Consider the following 27,594-nt stretch of genomic DNA (forward strand, 5'->3'; position numbering starts at 1 on the left):
ACTTCCCGTGAACACACAAGGCGTAGAATATCCCATACGTCAGGAAGTCATGCAGGGAGTAGTGGTACCAAACGTGCATTTTGAAGGTTGTCTTTGTAGCTCAATCGTATGTCCATACCCCTTCGTCCCAAGCACGGACCAATTCATCAAACACAGGCTCCATGAACACACCCATATTACTCCCTGGGTGTCCAGGAATTATCAACGACAAGAATACGTTATGTCATTGAAAGGAGACACCGGGGGGAGATTAAGGGGGATAACGAAGATGGACCAACATGTGTATGGGGCAGCCATCATTCCATAAGGATTGAACACATCTGTTGCCAGCGCGACACGTACATTACGAGCCTCATCTACTTTGTCACAATGTTTGTCATTAAAGCGGATCCAAGCTTCACCATCGGATGGTTGTACCATCTTGTCAGGATTGTACCATTTGCCATTTTTGTGCCATGTCATCTGTTTCATGGATTCCTCGGTCATGTATAGATGTTGGATCCTCGGTAGGAACGGAAGGTACCATAGGATTTTCATGGGGGTCGTAAGTTGCCTCTTCTGGCCATCATCAGAGTCTACCTCCAGGTACCTGGAGGATTTACACTTTGGATAGAACTTTGCATGCTCATGTTCTTTTCTAAATAGGACGCACCCCTTCGGACAAGCATGTATCTGCTCATACGGCATCTTAAGTGCACGAAGGAGTTTCTGTGACTCGTACATGCTCTTTGGCAGAATGTGGCCCTCCGGAAGCAAGGTGCCAATCACGGCCAACATCTTATCGAAGCCAGGCCCACTCAAGTTTAACTCGGACTTTAACCCCATTAAGCGTCCAATAGCATCCAATTGAGACACCATTGACCGATCGTGAAGGGGTTTTTGTGCCGAGTCCATCATGTCGTAGAACGCCTGTGCGGCTGCCTCCATCTCCTCCTTCTCACGTCCCTCATCGAACTGTCCTTGGTGAAAGTCATCTAACATGTCTGCTACCCCGGCATCAGCATCAAAAGCCTCCACCCGTGGTCTCACCACCTCCTCTCTCATACGATGGGCTTCACCATGGTGGACCCACCGGGTGTAGTCCGGCGTAAATCCATTCTTCATAAGATGTTTACCCATTTCCACCTTGTTTACCCTTCTCCTGTTTCCACATTTGCTGCAGGGACACAAAACTAGGCAATGTCCTTTAGCAGCCTTGCCAAATGCACTGTTCAAGAAAGCATCGGTCTTGTTCATCCATTTCGCGGTGTAATCACTCTGACTTCTCCAGCCTGTGTACATCCACTAACGGTCATCCATCCTCTAACATATGTATCAGCGAGTAATGTAACCATCAATTATATCTACATGGCATTCCTACTGTCTAATAGGTGAGGATAGGTCCTAATCCCACTCGCGGATGCGTAGATGAGGTTAGTTTTCATACTCTACTCCTATCCAAGATAGAATTTTGGCAGCACCTCCCCACTGTTCTTCAGATACACGTCCTGCCAAAGAAGAGTACATATCCGGAGAACAACAAGGAGGTGATGCCGAAACTCTATCTAGGACTAGAGCAGACCATGGAAACTAATCCATCTACGCATCCGTGGGCTGTCCAAAAAACGTGGACAATTCGAAACAGATACGGTCATAGATATGCAAAGATCTGCATACCTCCAACCGTATCTCTTTCGAACGGGAGACGCCTAACTGGGTTACGCGATCTACGACCATGGTACGGAAAGAGGGGTTATACTTAGGGTGGCAGTGGAGTCAGGCTAGCGGGGCCGTGGCGGGTCAGTGCAGTGGCGAGGCGACGCGGTGCAGGCAGACTGGCACGGTGACGGGAACTCCAACTCGGCTCCGACGGTCTCCTCTCTACAAAAATAGAACAAAATACTGTCATTTAAAAAAAATCGGCAGAACCTCCCCTGCACGGTGAGGTTTTCAAAACCTAAAAAAAACAATGGCATAATGGCCGACAAGCACATATGTCTCAAGAGAAGCCATGTAGTTTGGATATCAATCCATGCAGAAGAATATATCCAAGTAATACCACTACTTCTACTACTACTTCCACTATTGCTACTACTACTACCACTAGTTCTACTACTACTATTACCACTATTGCTACAACTACTACCACTAGTTATACTACTACTACTACCACTACTACTACTACCACCACTAATTCTACTACTACCACCACTAGTTGTACTACTACTACCACTACTTCTAATACTACTACTACCACTAGCACTACTAGTACAACTAATACTACTACAACTATCACTACCACAACAACAAGAGAGAAGGCATACCTGACGGGCGCCGAGGGTAGGGGCAGGCGGCGTCGGGGTCAGAGTCGGGGTCGCCGGAGTCGGGCACGGGCGGCATCGGGGTGGCCGGTCCACGGGGCGCGGCCGAGGGCAGGGCAGGGCACAGCTGAGGGCAGGGCTGGCGCGGTTGGTGGCAAGACGCGGCCAGGGGCAGGGCGCGGGCCGCGCGGGCGCGTGGGTGCGCGGGCGACGCAGGCGGCGTGGCGGCACGGGCGCGCGGGCGGTGGCAGCGCGGGTGAGCGTGCGGTGGCGCGTGCGCGTGGCGTGTGTGCGGGCTGCGTGGCCGGCCCAGGCGGGAGGGGTTAAATCCCCCCTTTGTCGAGTGCCCTCGATCTGGCACTTGGCAAAGGTTTTTTTAATTTTTTTTAAAAAAATTCTTTGCCGAGTGTCCCAGATCTGACACTCGGCAAAGATTTTTGTTTTTTTAAATACTCTGCCAAGTGCCTCTGACACGGCGCTCGGCAAAGATTTTTTTTTCAAAATTTCTTTGTCGAGTGCCTCTGCGAAGGCACTCGGCAAAGAGGATATTTAAAAAAAAAACCAAAACCCTCTTTCCCGAGTGCCTTATTCTTGGCACTCGGCAAAGACCCCCTTTGCCGAGTGCCATTCTCCGGAACTCGGCAAAGTTTTTTTTATTTTTTGTTTTTAGCCTCCAAATTTTCTGTGCAGCCCTTTTAAAGTATCAGGAACTCCTAGTTAGAATTTGGGGATTTTTTGTGGCTTTTTGATATATTTAGTTACTTTATTTCGTTTACTTGAATTTTTTCGAAAAATATAAATTTGAACTGCACGTGGTACGAATAATTGAATTTAATGATTCAAAAAATGATAGTCCTGTTACTGAGTGTAGTGTGAGGCCGTATCCAGGAACGGCATGGCACTCGGCAAAGGGGGTCTTTACCGAGTGCCAAGAATAAGTCACTCGGCAAAGAGGGTTTTGAATTTTTTTAAAATATCCTCTTTGCCGAGTGCCTTCACAGGGGCACTCTGGCAAAGAAATTTCGAAAAAAAAAATCTTTGCCGAGCGTCGTATCAGGGGCACTCGGCAAAATATTTTAAAAAAAACAAAAATCTTTGCCGAGTGCCAGATCTGGGACACTCGGCAAAGATTTTTTTTAAAAAAAAACTTCTTTGCCGAGCTAACAGCAGGCACTCGGCAAAGAAGGACGTGACCGAACACCGTTACGCGGGGCAGCCTATGCCGAGTGCCGCACTTTTGCCGAGAACCTAGCACTCGGCAAAGAAGTCCTTTGCCGAGAGCTTTTTTTTACCGAGTGCCCGGCACTCGGTAAAGAACTCTTCGCCGAGTGCAATTCTTTGTCGAGTGCCCGATTTTTGACACTCGATGAAGCAGTTTACACTTGGTAAAGATCCCGTTTTCAGTAGTGACCGGCGTCCAGCTTTAAAAAATAAGCTTGCCATCACCTAGCTTAGCCAGCTCTGAGGTCCTTCTACCTTTTGTTTTATTATTGTAACAATGCACACAAGCACGAAGTGGCCTTGAATGCCACGTGAAGAGGATCCATTTGTGGAGGAGTATGTGTGTAAATTAGTGGCCCTCTCTTCACTACAACATGGGACACCCGTATGCCGCGGCGGGTCTCAAGCTGCCTGTGTCACTAATTACTGCTGCTTGCCTTAATAAGCTGAACTGTACAGATAATTATGCGTCATGCCATCCATGGCTGTCCTCTTCTTAGGTAACATAGTAGTGTTTATTTCACCGTGTATGACAGCTCAAGACCTCGCTGGTTAGAGGATTACACCAACTTGCTGTCTTAAGATCCACAGGTTAGTAACACCTGCTAGTAGCTTCTTTTTCAGATCTCTCTCTATATAAGTGGCTGCCGGCCTACACGTTTCATGCATAGCCAGATCGAGCTAGGCATCCCAGCGCTACCAAGAACGGAACCCTAGCTGTTTATTCCTTGTCCATCTCCTAAACACGATCACACTGGTCTCACGCTTAGTGATACGAAGCTAGATAGCTAGCTAACTCAGTCCATCGAGGGATTAATTAGATGGCTCAGGCAGCAAGCAAGCGCAGTGCTTTGCTCCGGCCAATGATGTACGAAGATGAACCTTCCTCCATGTCCCTCGAGCTATTCGGCTACCACGGCGTCGTCGTGGACGGTGATGAGGCCGACGGCGGCTCTGCTGCGGCGGCCCTCTCCCTGCAGCTCGCCTTCGACGACGATAACTTCAAGGGCGGGTGCGACGGGGCCTCGGCTGATTACTACAGCAGCTGGGCTGCCTACGGTGGCTCGTGCGCCACATCCAGCTCCAGCTCGTCGGTGCTCAGCTTCGAGCAGGCCGGCAGCGGCGGACAGCATCACCTGGCCTATGGCGAAGACGGGTGCGCGCTCTGGATGGACCCGGCGGCCGCTGGCATGGTCGAGCATCCGGCACAGCAGCAGCATGGATCCAGCTGCAACTTTGGACTCGTCGTCAGCCCAGGCAGCTCGCCTGATGATGCCGGCCTATACATCCAGGAGCCGGGCACCGTTCAGCTGCCGGCCAAGGCGCCTCACAAGCGTGCACGCCGGGTAATTAACTATCTAATCAATATTAACTTATCTCCAAAAATCAAGGCTAATTCATGCATGGTTATACATAAGGATGACATCAAAATTAGTCATGAGTGGACACTGGATTCAAGCGAATATATAGTAACATGATATTGATTTGAAGCAGGATGGTGAGGTGCAAGCTGCAGCAGCGAAGAAGCAGTGTGGTGGCGGGGCCAGGAAGAGCAAGGCCAAGGCTGCTCCTGCTCCTACCAAGGACCCTCAAAGCGTAGCTGCAAAGGTTCGAAGAGAGAAGATTGCCGAGAAGCTCAAGGTCCTGCAAGATCTTGTGCCCAATGGCACCAAGGTATGATAATCCATATATATATATACACTCACGCTACATATTGTGCAGGTTTCTGTTAAGCTGCTGTATTAGTCAGTATCTATCTTAGTTCACTGGTTCCTATCTGCTAATAATTTGGATGGAAATGGTTCTTGTGTAGGTGGACTTGGTCACCATGCTAGAGAAGGCGATCACCTATGTCAAGTTTCTCCAGCTGCAAGTCAAGGTACGTACGTGATGATGACGATACGTACAATGTTTCGAGTTATCCTGTAGCCTGATCTGTGCTTTTGGCTACCTTCTGCATAGGATGGTATCGATCTTTATCTGATGGACGCATGCTGCATGCAGGTGTTGGCTGCCGATGAGTTCTGGCCCGCACAAGGAGGCAAGGCACCAGAGCCCTCTCAAGTGAAGGACGCCTTGGATGCCATCCTGTCATCCCAGCAGTACCCTAAATAATGAGCTCATGCACTGCTTCGTTTTAGTTTCTCTAGGAGCCTAGGATGATGATGTTAATTAGGAGATCTATCTATGCGTGGTGTATGGCTGGCGAAGAACAGGCCAGCAAACAAAGTAGTACAGGACAACTTCTTAAGAGAGTGACAGTTAAGTTACCTGAAGTTAGTTTAGCGGCGAATAATTCAGTCGTATACTAGTATGGTCGATCCTTTTTTTTTCTTCTCAATCAATTTTTCAAGATAATCACATCTTGTTTTGTATCACAGTTACGTTATCTGAATATATTCGACCGCTTGATTACCGAAAATGTACATACATATTTGTCTCCCATTGCGTGGCCAAATTATTAACAGTAAGCTAAAAGTTACAATCATGGCAAAGTTTTAAAGTTACGGCAAACAGCAACAATCCAATCACTAAGCCTTAAACGAAGGCGATGTCAGATACATGTTGTGAAGAACTTGTGTGACACATCGTGGAATAGTCGTCTTAACAACACTTTTCTTTTACTTAGCATATAATCTGCATCGTCCCTGCATTATTGCTATTCCGGGTGAATGAATTATACTTTCAGGTTTAACAATGAAGGTGAAATATAAGAACTCTAGGCACTGTATAAATGAGATAATAATAGTAACTAAATTAATTTTCAGCTCATTAATCATGATCGTGTGAGGTAATTCTTACTGAAAGTCATCCTAAATCCCGGTTGGCGAGATCGGGAAGCTTCGTGAGATAGAGGGAAATGCTCTGTTTTATCATTTGGGCGGTTGGATAGAGAAAGAAGCGTGTATGCATTTTTTTCACTAAAGAAGCGTGTATGCATGACAATAGAAAATACCTCCTCTCATATAAAAAGTAAGTCATTCTGATTTTTCTAAATACATAGTTTAAAACAGAGAGAGTACATTTTTAGATACATAGTGTATATATCTATATACGTAAATAGTAAAATTGAAAAGCCTACAATTTAGAATGGGGAGAGTACATTCTTTCCACACGGTGATCTAGATTAATTGACTTCTACCTAAACTGAGCTTGTAAAATACTACTGCGGTATGGCTCCACGACTCTGTCAGATGGCCTTAATTAGGGGGCGGGGACCTGCATCATAGATTACAGGACCATGTATTCTGCCACTTGTGATTTCCTATTACAACATTGATGATGATAGTGTGGCATATATATGATCGGGGATGACCCGGGAACTTGTGATTTTCTCCAAGTCAAACAATTTAGTAATGCAACTGGAATGGCAATTTGCGAGTGATTCAGAGGACAAAAGATGATGCACGAAGAACACCTCCTTTTTCTTCCGAACTGACTGACGGACATTTCATCGGCCAAAGTTGAACACTTTTAGAATATGAGATCATTGGTCACGACGGTGGTTGAGCACATGGCAACTGATCATGTATGAAAGTATCTAGGCCCCAGTTGGTTTTGATGATTAATGACGATACAAGATTACTATGACTAACATATGTTTTACAGAGACAAATTGAGTTATATCATGGTAATGGAAATTGATTGGACAATCATAGTTGTCATGCCCCTATCGATGGAAATCGTTTCGGTTTTCAAAGGATGGACGACAAGGTTAAGAACGAACTAGTTCTAAGTGTCGTTTGGTGTTGAAGAGACACTTAGAGTAGTTTAGGATCTTGTTTTTCCTTTGGCCATACTATTAAGGAGGTATGGACTAGTAGCTTGACTTAGGTAAGTCTAGTGGATTAGGTGTGGTGCGCACTTATCAAACCTAGCACTAGGTAGCTCAGGAGTAGCCCTAAGATCAATTGGAGTAAACTTCATTCACATAGAATTTCGAGTTGGAAGTGAATGGAGGGTCAAATGATTGACGGGACGCTAGTCTGGTTGTGACCGGACGTTGGTGGGTGAGTCCGGTCAATTCATTTGATCAACTGAAGTCGGTCTGTACTGACCGAACGCTGAGTGAAGGTTGACTGGACGCTGGGGTACTGCGTCTGGTCAACCAGAGAGGTTCCAGAGAGACTGTTTCCTGACTGGACGCGTCCGGTATGTGATGATCGGACGCTGGTCAGAATCTGGTAACTGACCGGACGCTGAACAGTGAAGTGACCGGACTCTGGGTGCCAGCGTCCGGTCAACATCAGTAAGGTTCCAGAGAGCGTTTTTCTTGACCGGATGTAGGTCAGAGTCCGGTTATAGCTTAACGGCTCTTTCTGACACAGTGGCGGGTATAACTGACCGGAGCGTCCGGTCCACCCGCAGAGTGCTGACTCAGCCTCCAAATGTTATATTTTGAATGAAGGGGTATAAATACTTACTCCACTCGTCCATGGGAGGTCTCTTACTCATTTGTTCAGCTGAGAAACACCTTTGGAGTGTAAGGGAGAGCAAGAGCCTAGTGAGGTGATTGAGATTTGAGAATCCAATATTAAGGACCTCATTAGTGCATAGAGAGTAGCAAGTATGCATCCATCATTCTCATTAGACTTGTTGTGGTCAAGTGAGAGTTTGTGCTTGTTACTCTTGGTGATCACCATCACCTAGATGGCTCGGTGGTGATTGGGAGCTTGGTGATCATCTGGCGGAGCTTGTGGATGACCCGACTCAAGTTGTGAGCGGTTGTGGGTGATTCGCCGCGACGGAGTGTCGAAGAATCAGCTCGTAGAGAGCACTTGATCCTTGCGCGGATCAAGGGGAGCTACACCCTTGCGCGGGTGCTCGAACGAGGACTAGTGGGGAGTGGCGACTCTCCGATACCCCAGGAAAACATCACCGCATTCATTTTCCTCTCTTTACTTTGAGCATTTACATTTGAGCAATTCATTTCATGTCTTTACATTCCTAGAATTGCTATGTTAGAGTAGAATTGAAACTTAGGGTGTAAAACTTTTGTGCGTGAGATCAATAGAAACACGTTCTAGGCATAGGGGGTGAAATGGGCTAAGTGTAGGGCTTAATTATTACAAAAAATTTAGAATTAGCCCAATTCACCCTCCTCTTGAACATCTTGCTCCTTTCAATGTACTGCTGTAATATATCTATGAGAAGATATAATGATACTACAGTAATATATCTCTGAGAAGCGATAGCCCTCGTTTGGTAGAGAAAAGAGAATGGCATTAAGCATTCTGTCCACCCAGGTTCAACCGCCTTCCCCTTGTTGTCAAAAAAAAAAATAGAACCACCTTCCCCTTAAGGCCTTAAGCATTCTGTCCACCCAGGTTCAACCACCTTCCCCTTGTTGTCAAAAAAAAAAGAACCACCTTCCCCTTAAGGCCTTAACCCTGAGCGCCAGAGCTCCCGCCTCCTAGTATTATTTCCAAAATGAAATAAAAAACAATAAACACTGCAATAAGATATGCAATTTGCCCAATCTTTTTGCCTGACTTCCTCAACACATAGCTGCCGGTACCAAAAACAATCAAAATGTTGAATAAAAAACAATTTTACTTGGGTACTGAACAGAGACATGACAGCAAAATGGGATGATAAATATGAGATGTATTCTAGGACATGTTACCACAAAAATTATGTGTACTTGACACTGCTTGATATCATATCATTAGATGCTTGACATGTGGAAACTGACTGTCATTGACATCCCCATTAGTAGGATACGATAAACAATGTTGTGAGATGCTACTATAATCCCTAAAATTATATTATAATGATCAGGAAATTAGAGAGATCTTGGCTGTGTCATGCAAATGGTCGGTGTCTGAACTGAAGCACATAATGCAAGCAGTCCTATCACTCATTCACACGTAAAAATGATTAAATGAAGGGAAATCATAATGTGATCCTAGGATCTACAAGCTTCTAAACCAAAGTCCCATCAGAGGTAGATCATGTGGTAACTTCATTACTTTAATTGTTGACAATGGGATCTACATTTTAGAAGTCAAACAAATCAGGATCAAGATATTCGTGAGACAATGAATGATCATGGGGCTATGAATCTTGAAAGACCAGTTTTCAGAATTGGTGTGATGCGTGCGAATAATAAGATGAATTCTCAGGATCTTTTGCTTTTGACGTTTATATGCTTAATGTGACAATGGTGTGAATCCAGAAGGAATCAGTAAACATGGGGTATATCATGTGCACCTATGTGAGCATTGAACTAGTTCATTGAGACATCCAGCCTGTTCGATTGTTGGTTTCAGCTAGCCCAAACCAGCCAGCCAACAGTATTTTTCTCTCACAATAAACCAGCACCAGCCAGTCCAAACCAATCCAGAAACCAACCAGCGAACAGGCCGATCATTCCAGCAGAACAATATCCAAGGATTCTTCAACACCATCTAGTATTGTATTGTATTTTCACTTTCAGTCCCATGTGATTGTTGAGCGCAACCCTTAAACTAATACCACCAAGGCACCCCTTGTCATTAAAAACTGGATTAAACTAAACAAGGACGTGAGGAGCACTACTGCTTGCCTTCCAAAGTTCAGTTTGCTTTCTCCTCTGTTCACAAATTGCCACAGAAAACAATTGAGAAAAATCACATGAATTTAATGCATACTTGTGAACATGTCATGTCTTTTTGACTCAGATGCCCATCTTTTTGTGTGACAAAATTATTGGAGCACTGTGGTAGCAAATGATCTGGATCTGCAAATAACCCAACAGAATGACAAAACAAGTGCATAATCGCCCATTATATTGCACTGATTATATTCTTTGGTGCATCACTGGTCGAACTACTGCTGCTAATTTGAGCACCCACTACGCTAGTGCGGTGTTAACTCAATAGGTAACTAAAACTGAAGTGAACTGCAAAAAGCATCACTGCTACACGGCTAGAGATACAGAACTAGTATACCAGAAAATAAAACGTCAAGATTAAGCAAAATTACCTTTTGGTATGAAGGCATGGCCTCTTCAAGAAACAGAAATAAATTGCAGCTACATGGTTGGTCACTACCACAATGAATCAAAAAGATTATGCAAGGGCAAGTTGCTAGCGGTAGTTCTAACCCTGGGATTTTGCAGGAGACAACACTAGAAGTTGCATTCACAAGTTCTAAGGACTATTTACATGATGAGCACCTAAGAAAAAGAAAAACATAAACCAAAGAACTATTCTGGGGTTCTTGATTGCTGAATATGCATTTAGCTGTGAAGGCTAGAACCATCGATATCAACAGGAGCAGTAGCAGATTCGACCAATCTCTCAAAATCTATGATAGTCGACTGAAAATTGAACTGGTACCCACTTTGCATCCATGACTTTATGCATATTATAGCCTGCATGCTACTAACAGGAAGGCAGTACTGCTGCTTGTGGATGTTGTCCCCTTTACTTGTGAACAGTTCTTCAGGATCCAATGAGGTCCCCTGAATTGCCAAAAAGTCTCGGGCCATCAGGGAGAGACGTGGATAGCGGGAGGAATGGCCCCTCCACCATTCAAGGGCATCAGTAGAAATCGGTGCAGGGGGCTCTGCGAGATACTGTGAGAGCTCATCAGCAGCAGTGGTCATGCTCACCCGACGCCGTTTGCGAATAATCTCTTCAGCAAAGGAGAATGCGCCAGCATCCTCCGTGGTGTCCTGAGCGCCATGACCATTTCCAACAGCTTGGAAGGTGCTGCTGTAGTCCCGGACAAAATGGTTCCTTGCATCTTCCAAGTTGCTCCTGGAGTTCAGGGCTTCAGGGATGAGCTCTCCCTTGATCCTTGGATCAAGAATTGCGGCCGTGAAGGTGTAGATGTTGTAAGCTTCAGATGTGAACTTTTCAGCTGTCTTGGACATGTCACCAGCAATGTTCTTGAGCCATTCTTGGTGGCTGCTTTTATAACACAGATTGATCAACTCAAAGACATGGTCCATGAAGAAGAAGACCAGCCCAAGAGTTGGTAGCTTGCAATTACAAAGGTTGGTAGTAGTTTTGAAGAATGGTTCAAGGTATGAGTGCAACAAATCGATCACTGACTTGTCTGCAGTAGTCAGAACCCAATCCCTTGGTCCAAAGAGCTCTTCAACCTTCTTGATGGTGTTCTCTATTGCGTTAGGAGCCTAAAATTAAAGAAAAAGGGTATACAGAACTGAAGAGTTAAACAACAGAGCATCAACATGGTAAAAATGTACAGAGGTTTGCTATGGTACTCCCATTACTTTTGAGAAGGTAAGATCTCAAATAAATCTGGACCCTTGATTTTTTAGAACACAAAATAATTAATAATTAAAATAGTTAGAAAAACAGAAAACAAAAACCAGGTAATCAAGCCCACCTCCCTAATCTACTCGGCGTGCATACATCATGCACATCCATTCCTTCCTAAAATTACTCGGCGTGCATGCTTCAAGTGCACCATCGTGTGAGCGCGTCATGAGTTGGAGGCTACAGTTTCTGTTCACACACATACGAGTCTATCATGTTACAAGGTCAAAGTTGTATACCAATTATGATAGGATTTTAAAGATTTTTTCCAGCGGGTCCATCATCTATACAATGTTAAAAAGGAGGCGTACCCAGTGCAGAGAGCTCCCGCTCTGTGCGGGGTCTGGGGAAGGGTGTTAGTGGCAAGCCTTACCCTCGCCTGTGCAATGCGAGGAGACCGCGACTCGAACCCGGATCATCTATACAATGTTATGTTAATATATATTTTTTGTCTTAAAGTGGTAAAAATTTACACAAAAACACACAAATCATCATCCATATATATGTTAACGTACAAAGTGGTGGTCAAAATGTATATGCATGTCACGTTAATCATGTTAGTGTACAGAAAGATCAACCACATCTTTAAAAAAAATGTCAAGTCACAGCCTAACATACGCTACATGCAAAATTAAAATATATCATGTCATCCAAAGTTCTAAAATAAAAAAGATTTGTCACATCCAACAAATCATGCATGCACCAATCAGAATCTAGAAGAAAGATTTTTTAGAGATAAACTTTCCTTATTTATCCTTTTTTATAAAATAAATATTTATATAAATATATATTTCACCTAGGAGGTAATAGATGATAAAGACCATACGATCTAATTAAATGAACGGCTCACAGTTATTTGTGAGTACAGTAGCAAACCCCAAATGTACATGAATGGACTATACATTACCTTCTTTACCACATCAAGCATATTATAATCGCTGTTCCAATTTGCTGAATGGTCAAAGGGGAGTTTCCATGAGCCTTCTTGATAAACTTCAGTCCAGTGCTTAAAATCCTCCATCATCTCCTGGTTTGAATTGATGTGAAGAATAAACTCACGGATCTTGGACAAAATTGGTTTCACATTCTCCAGTCCAGCTTCAATGATGGCCTTCAGTGTTCTAGCAGCACAAGGAATGTAACAAAAGGGGAGTTTACGGGACTCAAGCTCCTGTGCGAACTCCTGACAAGCATGTATTGAGCGTTGGCTGTTATTGTGTGTGCAAGCAAGGATTCTTGAATCGATGTTATACATCACCAAGACATCCATTAGAACTTGAAAAACCTTAGAACCAGTGGATGGGTATGGGACTCTACACACATCAAGTAGAACTTTCTGCGAGACCCAGTTTTCATCAATCCAATGGCATTTGACGGACATATATACAATTTTCTCGTACGAAGTCCAAAAGTCCAGAGTAACAGAGAGCCGGGAACTGATACACTGCAGAGTTTCCTTGACATCCTCCTTCATACTTCTGAAGACTTCAAGGATAATTTCTTGAACCTTTTCTTTTGGCCAGAGCCTGACAGACGAGCTCAAGTACTTGCAGCTATCAATAAGCATATTATCTTCGAAAGTGGAAGGTGGAAGGGAGGCACTGATAAGCCACCTAAGAAGTAACCAGTTGACATGGTCAACATCAATCGTTGCTTTCGTTTTAGGTTGAGACCGTAGTTTAGGTTGAGCTTGGTCTTGAACTTGAGATTGAGCTTGAACTTGAGGCTGAGCTTGAGCCCGAGCTCGCACAGGAACATGAGGTTTCTTGTTTCTATTAAGCATGGTAGCCTCTATGGTACTCTGGGTAGTGAAGCTGACGCCCTCAGGAAGTTGGTGATAACCAGGGTGGCGGTTATTAAGATGCTTTCCCAAATTCCCTGCACACAGTCATGCGAAAGCATATTAGTGCCTATGGTGCATGTATACAAATTATATTCCTATGCGGCAACTAGTAACTCCAAAAAATCATATTCGGTGCTTATCATAATCATAAAAATATTTTCTTTGCCTATGTGTTTGCCTAGAAATAGGCAACAGAGAAATGCTCTAAGTGATCTTTAGGCCGGCTCAAGTGCCGAAAACAAAAGTGAACGCTACAAATACTGGAAACCCTGTCTATGCGGCTATGCCTCTTGCAAAACAATTTCCCACTAGGGGTGAAGCTATGTTATGTGATCAGGGTCGGCCAACCCCAACGACTCAGTGACCACCTCTCGTACAATACGAATTTTGGCCAGCCAAGACCCCGGCCAAAAAATAGCTTGAACCTGGTCCCCGGTAGAGCACAGCCAGACAACAAGCGCCCAGCAGCCCAGCGTGGCAGGGTCTAGCCGGCCAGCCTTGCAACGCACTACACAAGACGCAAGGGCCAAAGGCAAGCGGCAAGCCCAGTAGACAATAGCTCAGTTCTTGGACATGCAGCACTAGCACAGCTGGAGCCCAAAATGCTTGGCCTTTGCTAGATCGGCGATTCCTCTCCCTGACTAGTCCCCTCCACCAGTCCGAGACTATTCTGCGTTTCGTCCTCGGCTTCTCGCCTCCCGTCGTCAGGCGGCACACCACTCATTGTAAATGCATCGTCCTGGCGGCTAGGAGCGACTGCGAGGAGGCTCTCGTCTCCTCTACCAAAGAACCTAGATGAGGTAACCCCGAAAGCCCAGATCCCCAATTTAGCAACTACAGTTGACAAATAAGAATCCGATTTCTCGATTTTTAGAGTTCACTAATCCCCCATTTGTTGCTTGTGTTACAGAAGTACATCGTATTCTTTTAGAATTCCTTAATCACCTATTGATGAATAAGGATATGATTATCTTTTTCAGCTTTTCAGTTATATAGAAGAAGTAAACACCAAATAGCATTACATCATATATTGTTGCTACTTCTAGCAAATTAAGAGCTTGCTGCCATGCACTCCTCATTCCAGCAAGACGTCATGCAAGTTTGAGTTTGCATTTTGTCTCCTTTTTAATGTTTGCTTTTTTGCGAGCATGTTTAAAGTCTAGAACCAAAATAATGAGTGGTAATGAGTATAACTTATCAAGAGACCAAAATAAAAATTACTTTTCTAAGAAAAATATGTGCCGCTTCCCCCGTGTAGCGTTTAAACGTTGTGTAAATGGGCTACACAACCATTTATGCGGACAAGTGATCTAGTTATTTCGGAGGTGGGGAAGGGTAGGCAACTGGTGTTTTGGAGGGCATGAGGATGACTATATTGACGATTGCTTAAATAAAGTTATTGACTTCAGCTTATATAATTAAATTAGGTGTGTTTTAATGAGGCAAATTCTAAATAACTTACTACTACTACTTTGAATCATATCCGTTGGTTTCCATGCAACACAACTAAAGGAAGTATTATACTCCAGTATCATAAGTTAAAAGTAAGTACTGTGTGTTTGAATCGACCCCGGTGACATTTTATCCTGGCTTCGCCCCTGTTTCCCACACACACCTGACATCACCTCCTTACTCTCACGCAACCCAAGAGTTGAAAGCTCATAAACACTGTAAACAGCACTGAATCAGCCATAGAACATGCGGCGTGGTGGTAACACAACTGACACACTTACCCGTGGCAGTGGTCATGCAGTAGCTCTTCCTGCAGAGCCTGCAGATGCGGGACTTGCCGTCGGGCGCGGTGTCGAAGAACTTGAGGTAGAGGGACTTCATGGGCTTCTTCCTGGCCTTGCCCTCCTGGCCCGGGGAGGAGGAGCCGGCGGCCAGGCCAGCCACGACCGGCTCGACGACGCCGGGCAGCAGCGTCATGTCGGTGAGAGTCGAGTTCCCCATGCCCGGTGTGTCCGCTGCTGAAAGGAGAGCAAGGCGCCATGGCAGGATCGGTCAGATTCGACGAGCAATTCGCGTAGTACGAGTCGTTCGAAACTAATTGTTGAGCACGGAGAGTGAAATTGACAAATTTTATATCAGTAGGAAAACATTTCCGCGACATCAACTTGATGAGATCAGCCAGATTCGATGAAAAGAACCGAAAGTTTTATGTTGAACAGGGCAAAATGGCAAAAGGATCCTGGTCATTTCTCGCTCTGCGACTCAAGAGGCCGAAACGAAGGAAAGAGGGCAGGAAGAATGGCGGGTAGTACCTGAGGAGTGAGGAGATTGATCGGGGAGCGAGCCGATCCGTGGACTGGGAGGGGGCAGCGGCGCCGGCGAGGGGGGGTGCGGGCGGGAGCCGAGCCGCCGCTCGAGATGGGAGACGACACGACAGGTCGGGGAGCCGACGAGGAGGAGGGGAAATGAAGGCGGGGACGAGCCGGTGACGGCACCGATCCAGCCAGCGAGCGAGCGAGCTAGGGTTTGGCCGATTTGGGTTCGAGCAATCGAGCTCGAGCCTTGACATTGATGATGAAGCCATGGCTCTATTCGTGCGCAATGGGCATATTCATGAAAAAGAAGGGCTATGGTGCAAGAAAGAGAAGATCACACAAAGAGCAAAGAGTATGTGAGAAGATGCTACAATTGCAATAGCCCCGATCATGTTGTAGCAAATTGTCCCTACAATAGTGATAATGGTGAAGATGAGAAGAAGAAGCACAAGAAAGATAAAAATGAAAAGAAGGAGAAGAAGGAGAAGAGAATGACCTTCCAAAAGAAAAAGAAGGGTGGAGGCTATGTAGTCACTTGGGATAGTGATGGTTCTTCAGATGGTGATAGCTCTAGTGATGATGACAAGAAATCTATCAAGAGAGCACTAGCAAGCATCGCCATCAACAAGAAGCTCTCCATCTTCGACACTCCATCGACATGCCTCATGGCAAAGCCTACCAAGGTAAATATGATGTGAGTGATGATGATGAATGTGAAAGTTACTCTTGTAGGAATGATAATGATAATGAGGAGGAGGATGAGGAGTACACCAAGGAGGAGCTCTTGGACATGTGTAAGCAAGTGCACGCTTGCAATGAGATGAAGAAAGGAGTGCAAATAATTGCGCAAGAAAGTAAAATTTCTTGAGCAATCCTTGATGAGCTCAATGCCACTTATGAGAGGCTAATGAAAGCCCATGAGAAGCTTGGCAAAGCTCACTTCAATCTTGAAAAGGCTCACTCCTCTCTCATTGAGCAAGTCAAAGTGGAGGAAGCCAAGAAGGAGCAAGTGATCATATCATGTGATGTGGGACTAACATGTGATCTTATTGATGAATCTATTTTTGTTGCCCCCACTAACACTTCTATAGCACTACCACTTCTACTTCACCTTTGAATGATGGTCTCACTTGTGAAACCTCACTAATGGTGGAAAATAAGACCCTCAAGAAGGAGGTGAATGAGCTCACTCGTACCTTAGGCAATGCCTATGGTGGAGAAGCCCGCTTACTAAAGTGCTTGGGTAGTCAAAGGTTTTCTCTCAACAAAGATTAGGCTATACCCCCAAAAAAGGCAGCCCTTTGTCACTTCCAAAGTTAGCTTTGTGAAAGGCAATGGTCGGTTTTGCAATAGATGCAAGCAAGTTGGGCATATAGAGCAAAATTGCAAGACTAACAAGAACAAGCTACCTAATGTGTCCTCAATCAAATTTGATTCTTGTTACATGCTTTATAAGGGTGCCAATGGTGTGAATGCTAAGTTCATTGGTACACCAATTGTGGGCCCAAAGAAGAAGGCCATTTGGGTACCAAAGACTTTTGGTAACTAACCTTCAAGGACCCAAGCAAGTTTGGATACCTAAAAGGAATTGATCTTCTTTTGTAGGTCAATTATAAAGCCGGAGGAAGGCACTGGGTGCTTAATAGTGGGTGCACACAACAATGACGGACCGGTGATCCAAGAATGTTCAATTCAATCAATGAAAACAAGAGCAATGGGTTTGATAGTATCACATTTGGTGACAATGGCAAGGCAAGGTCAAAGGGCTTGGAAAGATTGCAATATCCAATGACTTGAGCATTTCCAATGTGCTACTAGTAGAGAGCTTGAACTTCAACCTTTTGTCGGTCTTCAATTGTGTGATCTTGGTTTCAAGTGCATATTTGATGTGGATGATGTAGAGATCATAATGTAGATGGCTCTAACTTGATATTCAAAGGATTTAGATATGAGAATCTATACTTGGTTTATTTCAATGCTAAGAGAGCGCAATTGTCACTATGTTTGATCACTAAATCTAGCATGAGTTGGTTATGGCCATAGAAGGCTTGGTCATGTTTGGAATAAAACCAATAAACAAGTTAATCAAGCATACTTAGTTAGAGCACGTTTGAGAAGGATAAACTATGTAGTGCATGTCAACGAGAAAGCAAGTGGTAACACATCCTAAGAAGAGTATGATGAGCACATCTAAGGCATTGAGTTGATGCACATGGATTTGGTTGGACCAACCACATACACTAGCATTGGTTGAAAACAAATTGGATTTTGTAATTGTGGTGATTTCACTATGATATACATGGTCTTCTTTCTTGTTGACAAAGAGTGATGTGGTTTGCAATATTCAAAAATCTTTTGTCCAAGAGTATTCACAATGAGTTTGAAACAACAATCAAGAAAGGTAGAAGTGACAATGGAAGTGAGTTCAAGAACACAAGAATTGATGAGTGTGTGATGAATTTGGAATTAGACATCAATTCTCAACCAAGTATACTCCTCAATCAAATGGGTTAGTTGAAAGGAAGAATAGAACTTTGAAAGACATGGCAAGATCAATGTTGAGTGAGTATAATGTGAGTCATTCATTTTGGGCCAAAGCAATCAACACGGCTTGCTACTATAGCAACCGACTCTATGTCATCCCATGAAGGAGAAGACACCTTATGGGCTTTTGAATGGAAGAAAGCCAACATAGCCATACTTTTGGGTATTTGGTTTGTAATGTTATATATTGAGAAAGGCACTAGATTGAGCAAGTTGAAAAGAAATGTGATGAAGGTTTTCTTGCTTTGGTTACTCCACTACTAGCAAGGTTTATAGAGTTTGAAATTTGGCTAGTGGTACTCTTGAGATGTTCATGATGTGGAGTTTAATGAAACACATGGTTTCCAAGAGGAAGATGAGAATCTAGATGATGTGAAAGGCACTCAATTGGTCAAGGCAATGAGAACATGGATATTGGTGAGTTAATGCCTAGAGTAGGTGATTGATGTTGAAGATGATAAGAATCAAGTGCTCTCTAACTCAAATATGCAAGCTAGTGGTTCTCATGATCAAATCCGAAGCAAGCACTAGTGATGGAATATTGCAAGATCAACAACAAGTGGCTAGTTCATCATCTCAACCAAGTGATCAATCAATGCTAGCAATCAAGTGCAAGTGCTTCAACCAACTAATGTTGCAAGAGATCATCCATTGGACACTATCATTGGTGATATTTCAAGAGGTGTGCAAACTAGATCAAGATTGGCTTCATTTTGTGAGCACTTCTCATTGTGTCATCCATTGAACCTAAGAAGATAGATAAAGCTTGAAGGATGTTGATTGGGTTAATGCTATGCATGAAGAGCTAAACAACTTTACAAGAACTAAGTATGGGAAGTTTAGTTGAGAGGCCTAAGGATCATAATATGATTAGAACCAAGTGGGTTCTTTCGGAACAAGCAAGATCAAGATGGGGATAGTAATAGGAACAAAGCAAGATTAGTGGCTTAAGGTTACACTCAAGTTAGAAGGTCTTGAAATTTGGAGAAAACATATGCCCCGGTTGCAAGATTGGAAGCAATTAGGATCTTGCTAGCCTATGCTTGTGCCCACAACATCAAGTTATACCAAATGGATGTGAAAAGTGCATTTCTAAATGGGTACATCAATGAGCTTGTGTATGTTGAGCACCTCCTGGTTTTGGAGGATGAAAAGAAACCTAACCATATGTATAAGTTGAGAAAGGCTTTGTATGGATTAAAACAAGTCACCTAGAGCATGGTATGAGAGATTGAGGGATTTCCTACTCTCTAAGGGATTCAAGATGGGAAAGGTTGAACACCACTCTCTTTCACCAAGAAGCTTGGAAATGACTTGTTTGTGATGCAAATCTATGTTGATGATATCATATTATGTCAACAAATCAATAATTTTGTGAGGAGTTTGGCAAAGATGATGGCTAAGTGAGTTTGAGATGTCTATGATTGGAGAGCTTAGCTACTTCCTTGGTCTTCAAATCAAGCAAATGAAGAATGGCACATTTGTGAGTCAAGGAAAGTATATCAAAGGACATGCTCAAGAAGTTTGGAATGGATGATAGTAAAGCTATTAGTACACCAATGGGGACAAGTGAAAGCTTGGATAGTGATGCTAGTGGCGACATGGTGGATCAAAAGATGTATCGAGTCTATGATTGGAAGCCTACTCTATATGACCGCATCAAGCCGGATGTGATGTTTAGTGTATGCATGTGTGCTAGATTTCAAGCCTCACCAAGAGAAGTCATTTGAAAGCACTAAGAGGGATATTAAGATACTTGAAGCATACACAATATGTTGGATTATGGTATCCCAAAGAGCAAGATTTGAGTTGATTGGATATTCCGGACTCTGATTATGCGGGATGCAAGTTGAGAGAAAGGCACATTGGTACATTCAACTATTGGGAAGATCACTTGTAGCTTGTCATCAAGAAGCAAAATAGTGTAGCACTTTCAACCGGAAGCGGAGTACATTTCGGCCGGTAGTTGTTGTGCTCAATTACTTTGGATGAAGGCTACTTTGAGTGATTTTGGAATTAGGATCAAGCAAGTGCCATTGCTATGTGACAATGAGAGTGCCATCAAACTCACAAACAACCCGGTTCAACACTCAAGAACAAAGCATATAGATGTCCGTCATCACTTCAAAAAAGGGGACATTTGCATAGAGAGTGTGGGCACCGAAGATCAACTTGCCGACATATTCACCAAGCCACTTGAGAAGAGGTTTTGCAAGCTAAGGAATGAATTGAACATACTTGACTTCACCAATATGTGTTGATGCACCCCATTATATGACATGCCTCTCCTTCGAGCAATACAAGGTATAAATTGATTGGACATCCTTGCTAAGGACATGATTAGTGCATCTAGACATATTCACATTTGAATAGGCTCATTCATGAAAATCAAATGAATTTGATGCTTGTATGTACCACTATTGCTTGTATGTTTGAAATGATCTAGTGGTAGCATATGACATGTTTGTGGGCTTGTAAACCTAGTGTTTGATCTATAAAATGAGCTATAAGTGTTTAACTCAACATGGTACAAGATAACCCTTATTTGGAGGTGTGAAGAAGCTTGTCCTTGGATCAAACCGAGTTAAATATCTTTTGCAAGTAATCTAGATTGAACCAAATTGAAAAATGATCCTCATTTCACATGGTTTCACCCCAACCTATCTATAATTTGAACCTATCTATACTTTAAGCCTTTGTGGTCATTGATGACAAAGGGGGAGAGAAACAAAGATAAGTGATAGGGGGAGAAATAGTGAGAGAGATAAGATATGACAAAGGAAGGGGATCAATTAAAATTTGAGCACAAAGTAGGGGGAGCAAGCTCATGAACTTGTATGGTGCATTTGAATGTGCATTTCATATGTTTGCTTGCATGGCACAAGTTTTAAATTTCAATATCCATGCTTGTGTGGTGTATGCTAGTTGTATTTGAATGATGAAATGAAAACTAGCATGCATAGGTCATCTAATGATTTCATTCCAAGTATTTACAAGTGGTATCTAGCTATCAAGTGGTATCTAGCTAAAGTAACTAGACTTATGTTCATCATATGGAAACTAGACCCTTACTTGTAATATTGATCTCATGGGGTATTCTAGTTTTTATGTATGTCTAGTTACTAATGGTGCTAAGGATGGTATAATGGTGCACTCCGATTGGTATCACGCTTCAAAGGTCCATCTCTTATACCTTAGCATCATTTGGTAGAAATTGTCTCCTATATTTCCTATCTAAGCATATGTGACAAGCTACAATCCAAACTCTTAGCACATATGTAGGGGGAGCAATTGCTACCATATGGAGTTCATGAAACTTGTCCATATCCTTTACACTGGTAAATATGCTTGGGCAAGCACATGGATTCAATGAAACTTATATTCATATCTTTGTATAAGGGTTTCATCAATTACCAAAAAGGGGGGAATAATTGAAAGCTCTAGTTTGGTTTTGGTTAATTGATGAAACCCTAAGTGCTAACATCTAGTTTATCAAAGTGATCATGAGATAGGTAGCACTATTTCTCAAGTGATGAAGCAATGACGAAGATCATGACAATGGTGAAGTGGCTGGTTATGATCAAAGGCTTGAGCTTGGAAAAGAAGAAAGAGAAAAACAAAGGCTCAAGGCAAAAGTAATAAAATGTAGGAGCCATTTTGTTTTAGTGATCAAGACACTTAGTGAGTGTGATCACATTTAGGATAGATAGCCATACTATTAAGAGGAGTGAAACTCGTATCGAAATGCGGTTATCAAAAGTGCCACTAGATGCTCTAATTCATTGCATATGCATTTAGGATCTAGTGAGTGCTAACACCCTTAAAGATGTTTGTGAAAATATGCTAACACATGTGCACAAGGTGATACACTTGGTGGTTGGCACATTTGAGCAAGGGTGAGGAGATAGAGAGATAGAGGGTCAAGTCTTGCCTGTTTTAACAACTGACCGAATGCTGGTCTCAGGGAGACCGGCACGTCCAGTCAAGCGTGGTAGTGATACCTGGCGTCGGTCATGTGACCAGGACGCTGGGGACCCCTCTGACTGACCCGGTACGATGGAAGGCAGTGTCCGATCAAAGCTTAAACCGTTAAGCTGCATAGAAGTTGGGGTGACCAGGGGGGGGGGGGGGGATGTGACTGGATGCTGGCTGAGTCCGGTCAGTGGCCACCGGTACAAGTCCGGTCGAAGAAAAAACTGGTTTCGGAACATTACTGTAAACGATCGAACACTGGGGGGCTTCAGCGTCTTGGTCACTTTGGTAGAGCGTCCGGTCAACTGCGACGTTGAGATCAGCGTCCGTTAATAAAGGATGACACGTGGCCGCCATCGGGCGACCGGACTGAGCCCTGTGTCCGTCAGTAGGACCGGAGAGTCCGGTCACCCGATCAGTGCCCAGTGAAGGGGTACAATGGCTCTATTTTGTGGGGCTTCTATTTAAGCCCCATGGCCGGCTCAAGCTCACTCTCTTGCACATTTTCATTGACATAGCAACCTTGTGAGCTTAGCCAAAGCACTCCCACTCATCCATCATTGATTCATCATTGGGAGAGAATCCAAGTGCATTGCTTGAGTGATTGCATCTAGAGGCACTTGGTATTCGTGTTGCTGCGGATTTCGCTTGTTACTCTTGGTGGTTGCCACCACCTAGACGGCTTGGTGCAGCGGTGGAGGATGGCATGAGTTGGTGATTGTTCATGGCCATCTCCGGTGATTGTGAGGGGAGTTGTACCTTCCCCGGCGGAGTGCCGAAAGGTAACTCTAGTAAATTGCTGTGTCATTGAGTTACCTCACTTGTGGGTAGGTTCTTGCGTGTCCAATCATGTGGACGAGGTTTGTGAAACACCTCTTAGCCGCGAACCACCAAGTGTTGGTCGACACAACGGGGACGTAGCGTGTTGGCAAGCACGTGAACCTCGGGAGAAAATCGGTTGTCCTTGTATTTGCATTCTCTCGGTGATTGTAATCTTCATCTTGTGATTGGTTCATTCCTCTACACGGCGGTATAATCACCCTACCCTCATTTATATTCTTGCAAACTAGTTGTGGCAAGCTCTTTGTGTAATTAGAATTGAGAGCTTGCTTTGTTTTTTAAGTTCATCTAGTGGAGCTCTTTAGAGTAGCAAGATTGAGAGCTCTTAGTGAGTAGTAACATTGCAAGTTGTGTGTCTAGTAATCATTGCAACTAGAATTGTTGGATAGGTGGCTTGCAACCCTGTAGAGCTAGAGCAAGTTTGCATTTCGCTATTTGTCATACTAATCAAATTGCTCTAGTTGATTTGTAGATTTTTAAATAGGCTATTCACCCCCCTCTAGCCATATTAGGATCTTTCACCACCGCTGCTCTGGGTCGGCGCCCACACGTCCGAGGTGGACTTGGGCGCATGGTTCATCGAGGTTGACAGTCTTTAGGGCCTTCCCAGGTCCTTCCACCGTCATCACATCTTCCCTCTCCTCGGCCTCGACGTCGTGCAGTGCACAGAACGTCGCCATTAGGATACTGGCCTCATCGTCATCATCAGTTTGCACCAGATGAGCCTCAGCCTTTCTCCTGCATGCGATTTGGGCACTCCTGTGCTCAATGGCCCATCTTCCCGCAGCGTCGATAGGCATTGGGGTCGACCTGCTTCTTCTTCTCCGAAGAAGCCTTATTGCGGCGCTTGCCATCGCCACTATGGCTGGAGGAGGCTACCTTCCCGGAGTTTCTCCGAGCAGCCCACTCATCTTCTATCAACAGCAGTTTGCCACTGTCCTTCGTTGTTATCGTCTGCTCTAGGCGCTCGTCCACCGCCCACAGACGGTCTGTCACATCCTCATTGGTGAGGGTGGACAAGTCCAGCATCGTCTCTATGGAGAGAGCAATCTAGATGTACTTTGCGGCACGGAGTGGAGGTACTGGAGACTGCCTCCTCTTCATCGATGGTGACGTCATGGCTCTTTAGCTTGTTGATGAGCGTTTGGCAGGCGAAGAAAGAAATCCTGCACCGTTTCACCATCCTTGAACTTGAGGTTGGCATACTCCTGCTTCAGAAGCTGGGTCGTCGCCCTTCGCGCGGTCGGAACCGACGCGCATCGCCGCAATAGCTCCCACGCCTCCTTAACCGAGCTCTTCGCCCCCAACGGCCCTGTACTCCGCCGATACAGCTGCGAGGATAGCCTCCAACGCTGACATGTCATCTTTCTCATTGTCGGTGCCCTTGTCAACAGCATTCCAGAGCCGTCGAGCTCTAAGCTTCACTTTCATGGTCATCGACTACTCTCCATAGTTGGTGCGAGTCAGCGTCGGTCAACTGGTGCCACTGACTTCCCGCACCGTGCGAATAATGACCTCCGGTCGTGGTTGGGCAGCCACAATAGTGCCACTACTGTCGTCCATTTCCGAAACCGTTCATCATTGCCAGCGATTAGTCCGGCGATGTCGCTTGTACGGCTCTGATACCACTTGTTGGCCCACAGGATCACCGACTCAGGTGAGTCGATACACTCACCAGTCTTGCCTAGCCCCGCTAGTATTGCCGAGCCCACTAGCTAAGCCGACCACGAACAAGCGTTGTCCGACCACACACACTGTGGCTAAAGATTGAAGAAGAGGGAGAACAGAGCATACACACATAGTACAAGCACCAGCGTTGGCTGAAGTCTGTATAGGAGATGGCAAATCTGAACTCCTATTTGTTGAGTTGCAGTGGCAAACTATATATCCGACTCTATCCATCTAGTCCTAGTACAGCTGTCCTGCTGCAGCAGTGACTAGATAACACAGCAGGACTGACTTCTGCGCCTGTCCCTGTATGTGGCTACAGTACGGCAGGTGAGCCGTTCGGTACCTGCCTCTACAGCGGCTACAGTACCACAACAAGGAGCCTTTTTGGCGTCGCCTTCCCTTATTGTGTGTTCACACAAGAAAACAGTCGATTATCTAACAAACTCCAGCAGAGGGATAAATGTGTCCACACAAGGTAATACATCAGTATCTGTATTTTGGTGGCTGCATGAGATATAAGGTACTTCCTCCATTCTAAATTGTAAGTCATTTAGATTTTATATGTACATAGCTTTTGCTATGTACTTAGATATACATTAATAGTAAAAACTATGAATCTAGAAAAAGATAGTGACTTATAATTCGGAATAATAGATGGAGTATTTCACTGCCTCTAACCTGGTCACGTTTGCATCACCATGTGCATATGTGAAATTACAATGACTTTGTTGGAAGTATACTGTCTTATAGCGAGGACTGAGGCAGTGTTAATATGGCGATCTACCATATTAGTTATGCCCTGGCTGTTTAGTTTTTTTTTTTTTTTTGAACCGAGGATCTCTCCATTTCCACTGTTTGCAATGGAAATACAGCATTAAAGAGTATTTCAGACAGAAGAAGGGTGCGATAAGAGAGTTTACAAAAGGTACCCTTACAAAACGACACTCGCCTGCTTCAGACGATCTACAGAGAACAGCATCGAGACCACAAAAGTAACAGCGACAAAGCAACGACTACCATGAGTCGACCAACCAAATTACAGTTTTGCTGAAGGAACCAGCACAGACACCAGACAACTTCGGCAAAGCCTTCCAGCGAAAACAGGCATCAGAAAAGCCCTTCTCAGTCCCCCTGACTGTCCCCCTTATCATCCTTCAGCATGTACTGCCCTTTTTTCGCCGTCTTTTGCTCATCAGCTTCACCGCAATCTCCAGCATTGTGTTGACACCGCCACCAGAGCTCCTTGTCATTCTCCAGGAACCTGCCCAGTAACTCATGAGCGAATGTAACAGGATTTGTCACAGATTTGCCTTCAAAACACACAGTGTTGCGTGTTTTCCAAATTGCCCAGCAGATAGCTGCAATACCCAGGGTATGGAACTGTTTACCAGCCGGTGCCAATTCTCACACCACGTGCAACATTGTCCAATTGATCTAGGAACGTTATTAGCACCAAAACACAATGGGCAATGAGGCCCAAACAGCTTTTGCAATACTGCATTGAAAAAGAAGATGAGGAACAGTTTCATCCCTATCACAGAAATAGCAAGGGGGCTTCCAACATCTTCTTGTAATCATGTTGTCATTTGTAAGAATTGCATTATTCATAATTAACCATAGGAATATTTTGATTTTGGCAGGGATCTTCCGTTCCAAATTTTCATTGTGGTAGGGTTAGCATCACTAATAGTTAAGGTTTTGTAGACAGATTGACACTAAAATGCCCTTATTGCCAAATTTCCATTGGATCAAGTCCTTTTCAGGTACAGTTGAAAATTAGCTGCATCTCTTAGTATCTTGTCCCATCCCAGCCTCAAACATCAACCAGCCACCTAGTGAAAGTTATCATTTGTGGCTCTAGTTTCATATGATGTACAGTCACATCTGGTTGTTCACAGATCTTAAACAGGTCTGGGAATATGAGGCATAGGGGCTTATCATGAAGCCAAGTATCTTCCCAGAAGAGTGTTTCTTGCCATCTCTAGTTATTGTTTTCCTACCCTGTAGGTAGATATCCTTTATTTTCAAGAGGTCGACCATATGGGATGCCCTGGCTGGTTGACACCTGTTGCTCATATCAACATCACTGAATGACTGAATTGCTATTGCTGTGCTGTCAGACACCTGATTCTGGTCAGCTGAAACCAGAGCCCAGAGGAGTAGAGGATGCCGGGGGTGGTTGCGTGTGCCGTGTCAGCACAACGCACTTGTATCATAACACATAGTTGTACAGCCATTATATTGGAGCAACCCAACTAAACCAAGCAAAACCATGCTAGAGTTAATGATATCCAAATATATCCAGTTTGTTGAGAAGTTATCCCCAAAGCATCTGATCAACAGGGAATATATAGTCCAGGCATGCACTAGCTGTTGTTTACTCGAAGTTGACGAGTACGTCAGCTCTGTATAATACTGGTACATTCTACTTGTGAACTGTGATACTTTATCTATCCGATTTTCCAGTTTTGTATTGCAGGATGCATGGAGTCGAGTAGCTTGGTGGGGTGGAATCTCTATGTGCTGCACGACTGCGTCGCACGTCCGTTTGTCTGTTCTTCTCTCTCTGAGATTGCAGGTCCTGGTTTCTCACGGCTGCTGAGGCTGAAGCTGACTCCGGAGGCCGGAGTGTTAGACATAATCTGCTCTGCCCATTCTCTCTTGTT

The 27,594-nt window shown here is 44.3% G+C and overlaps 1 protein-coding gene across 1 annotated transcript; it reads left to right on the forward strand.

The window, feature by feature from the left end:
* The first annotated feature begins 4,342 nt into the window (after positions 1 to 4,342).
* Positions 4,343 to 5,636, forward strand: LOC136451775 (transcription factor HEC3-like). The gene is made up of 4 exons (XM_066452460.1): positions 4,343 to 4,867; positions 5,016 to 5,195; positions 5,335 to 5,400; positions 5,526 to 5,636. Exons 1-4 carry the CDS (start codon positions 4,343 to 4,345, stop codon positions 5,634 to 5,636), a joined length of 882 nt encoding a protein of 293 aa, XP_066308557.1.
* The last annotated feature ends 21,958 nt before the right edge of the window (positions 5,637 to 27,594 follow it).

The sequence above is a fragment of the Miscanthus floridulus genome, chromosome 5, assembly GCF_019320115.1.
Source record: "Miscanthus floridulus cultivar M001 chromosome 5, ASM1932011v1, whole genome shotgun sequence".
Taxonomy (NCBI): domain Eukaryota; kingdom Viridiplantae; phylum Streptophyta; class Magnoliopsida; order Poales; family Poaceae; genus Miscanthus; species Miscanthus floridulus.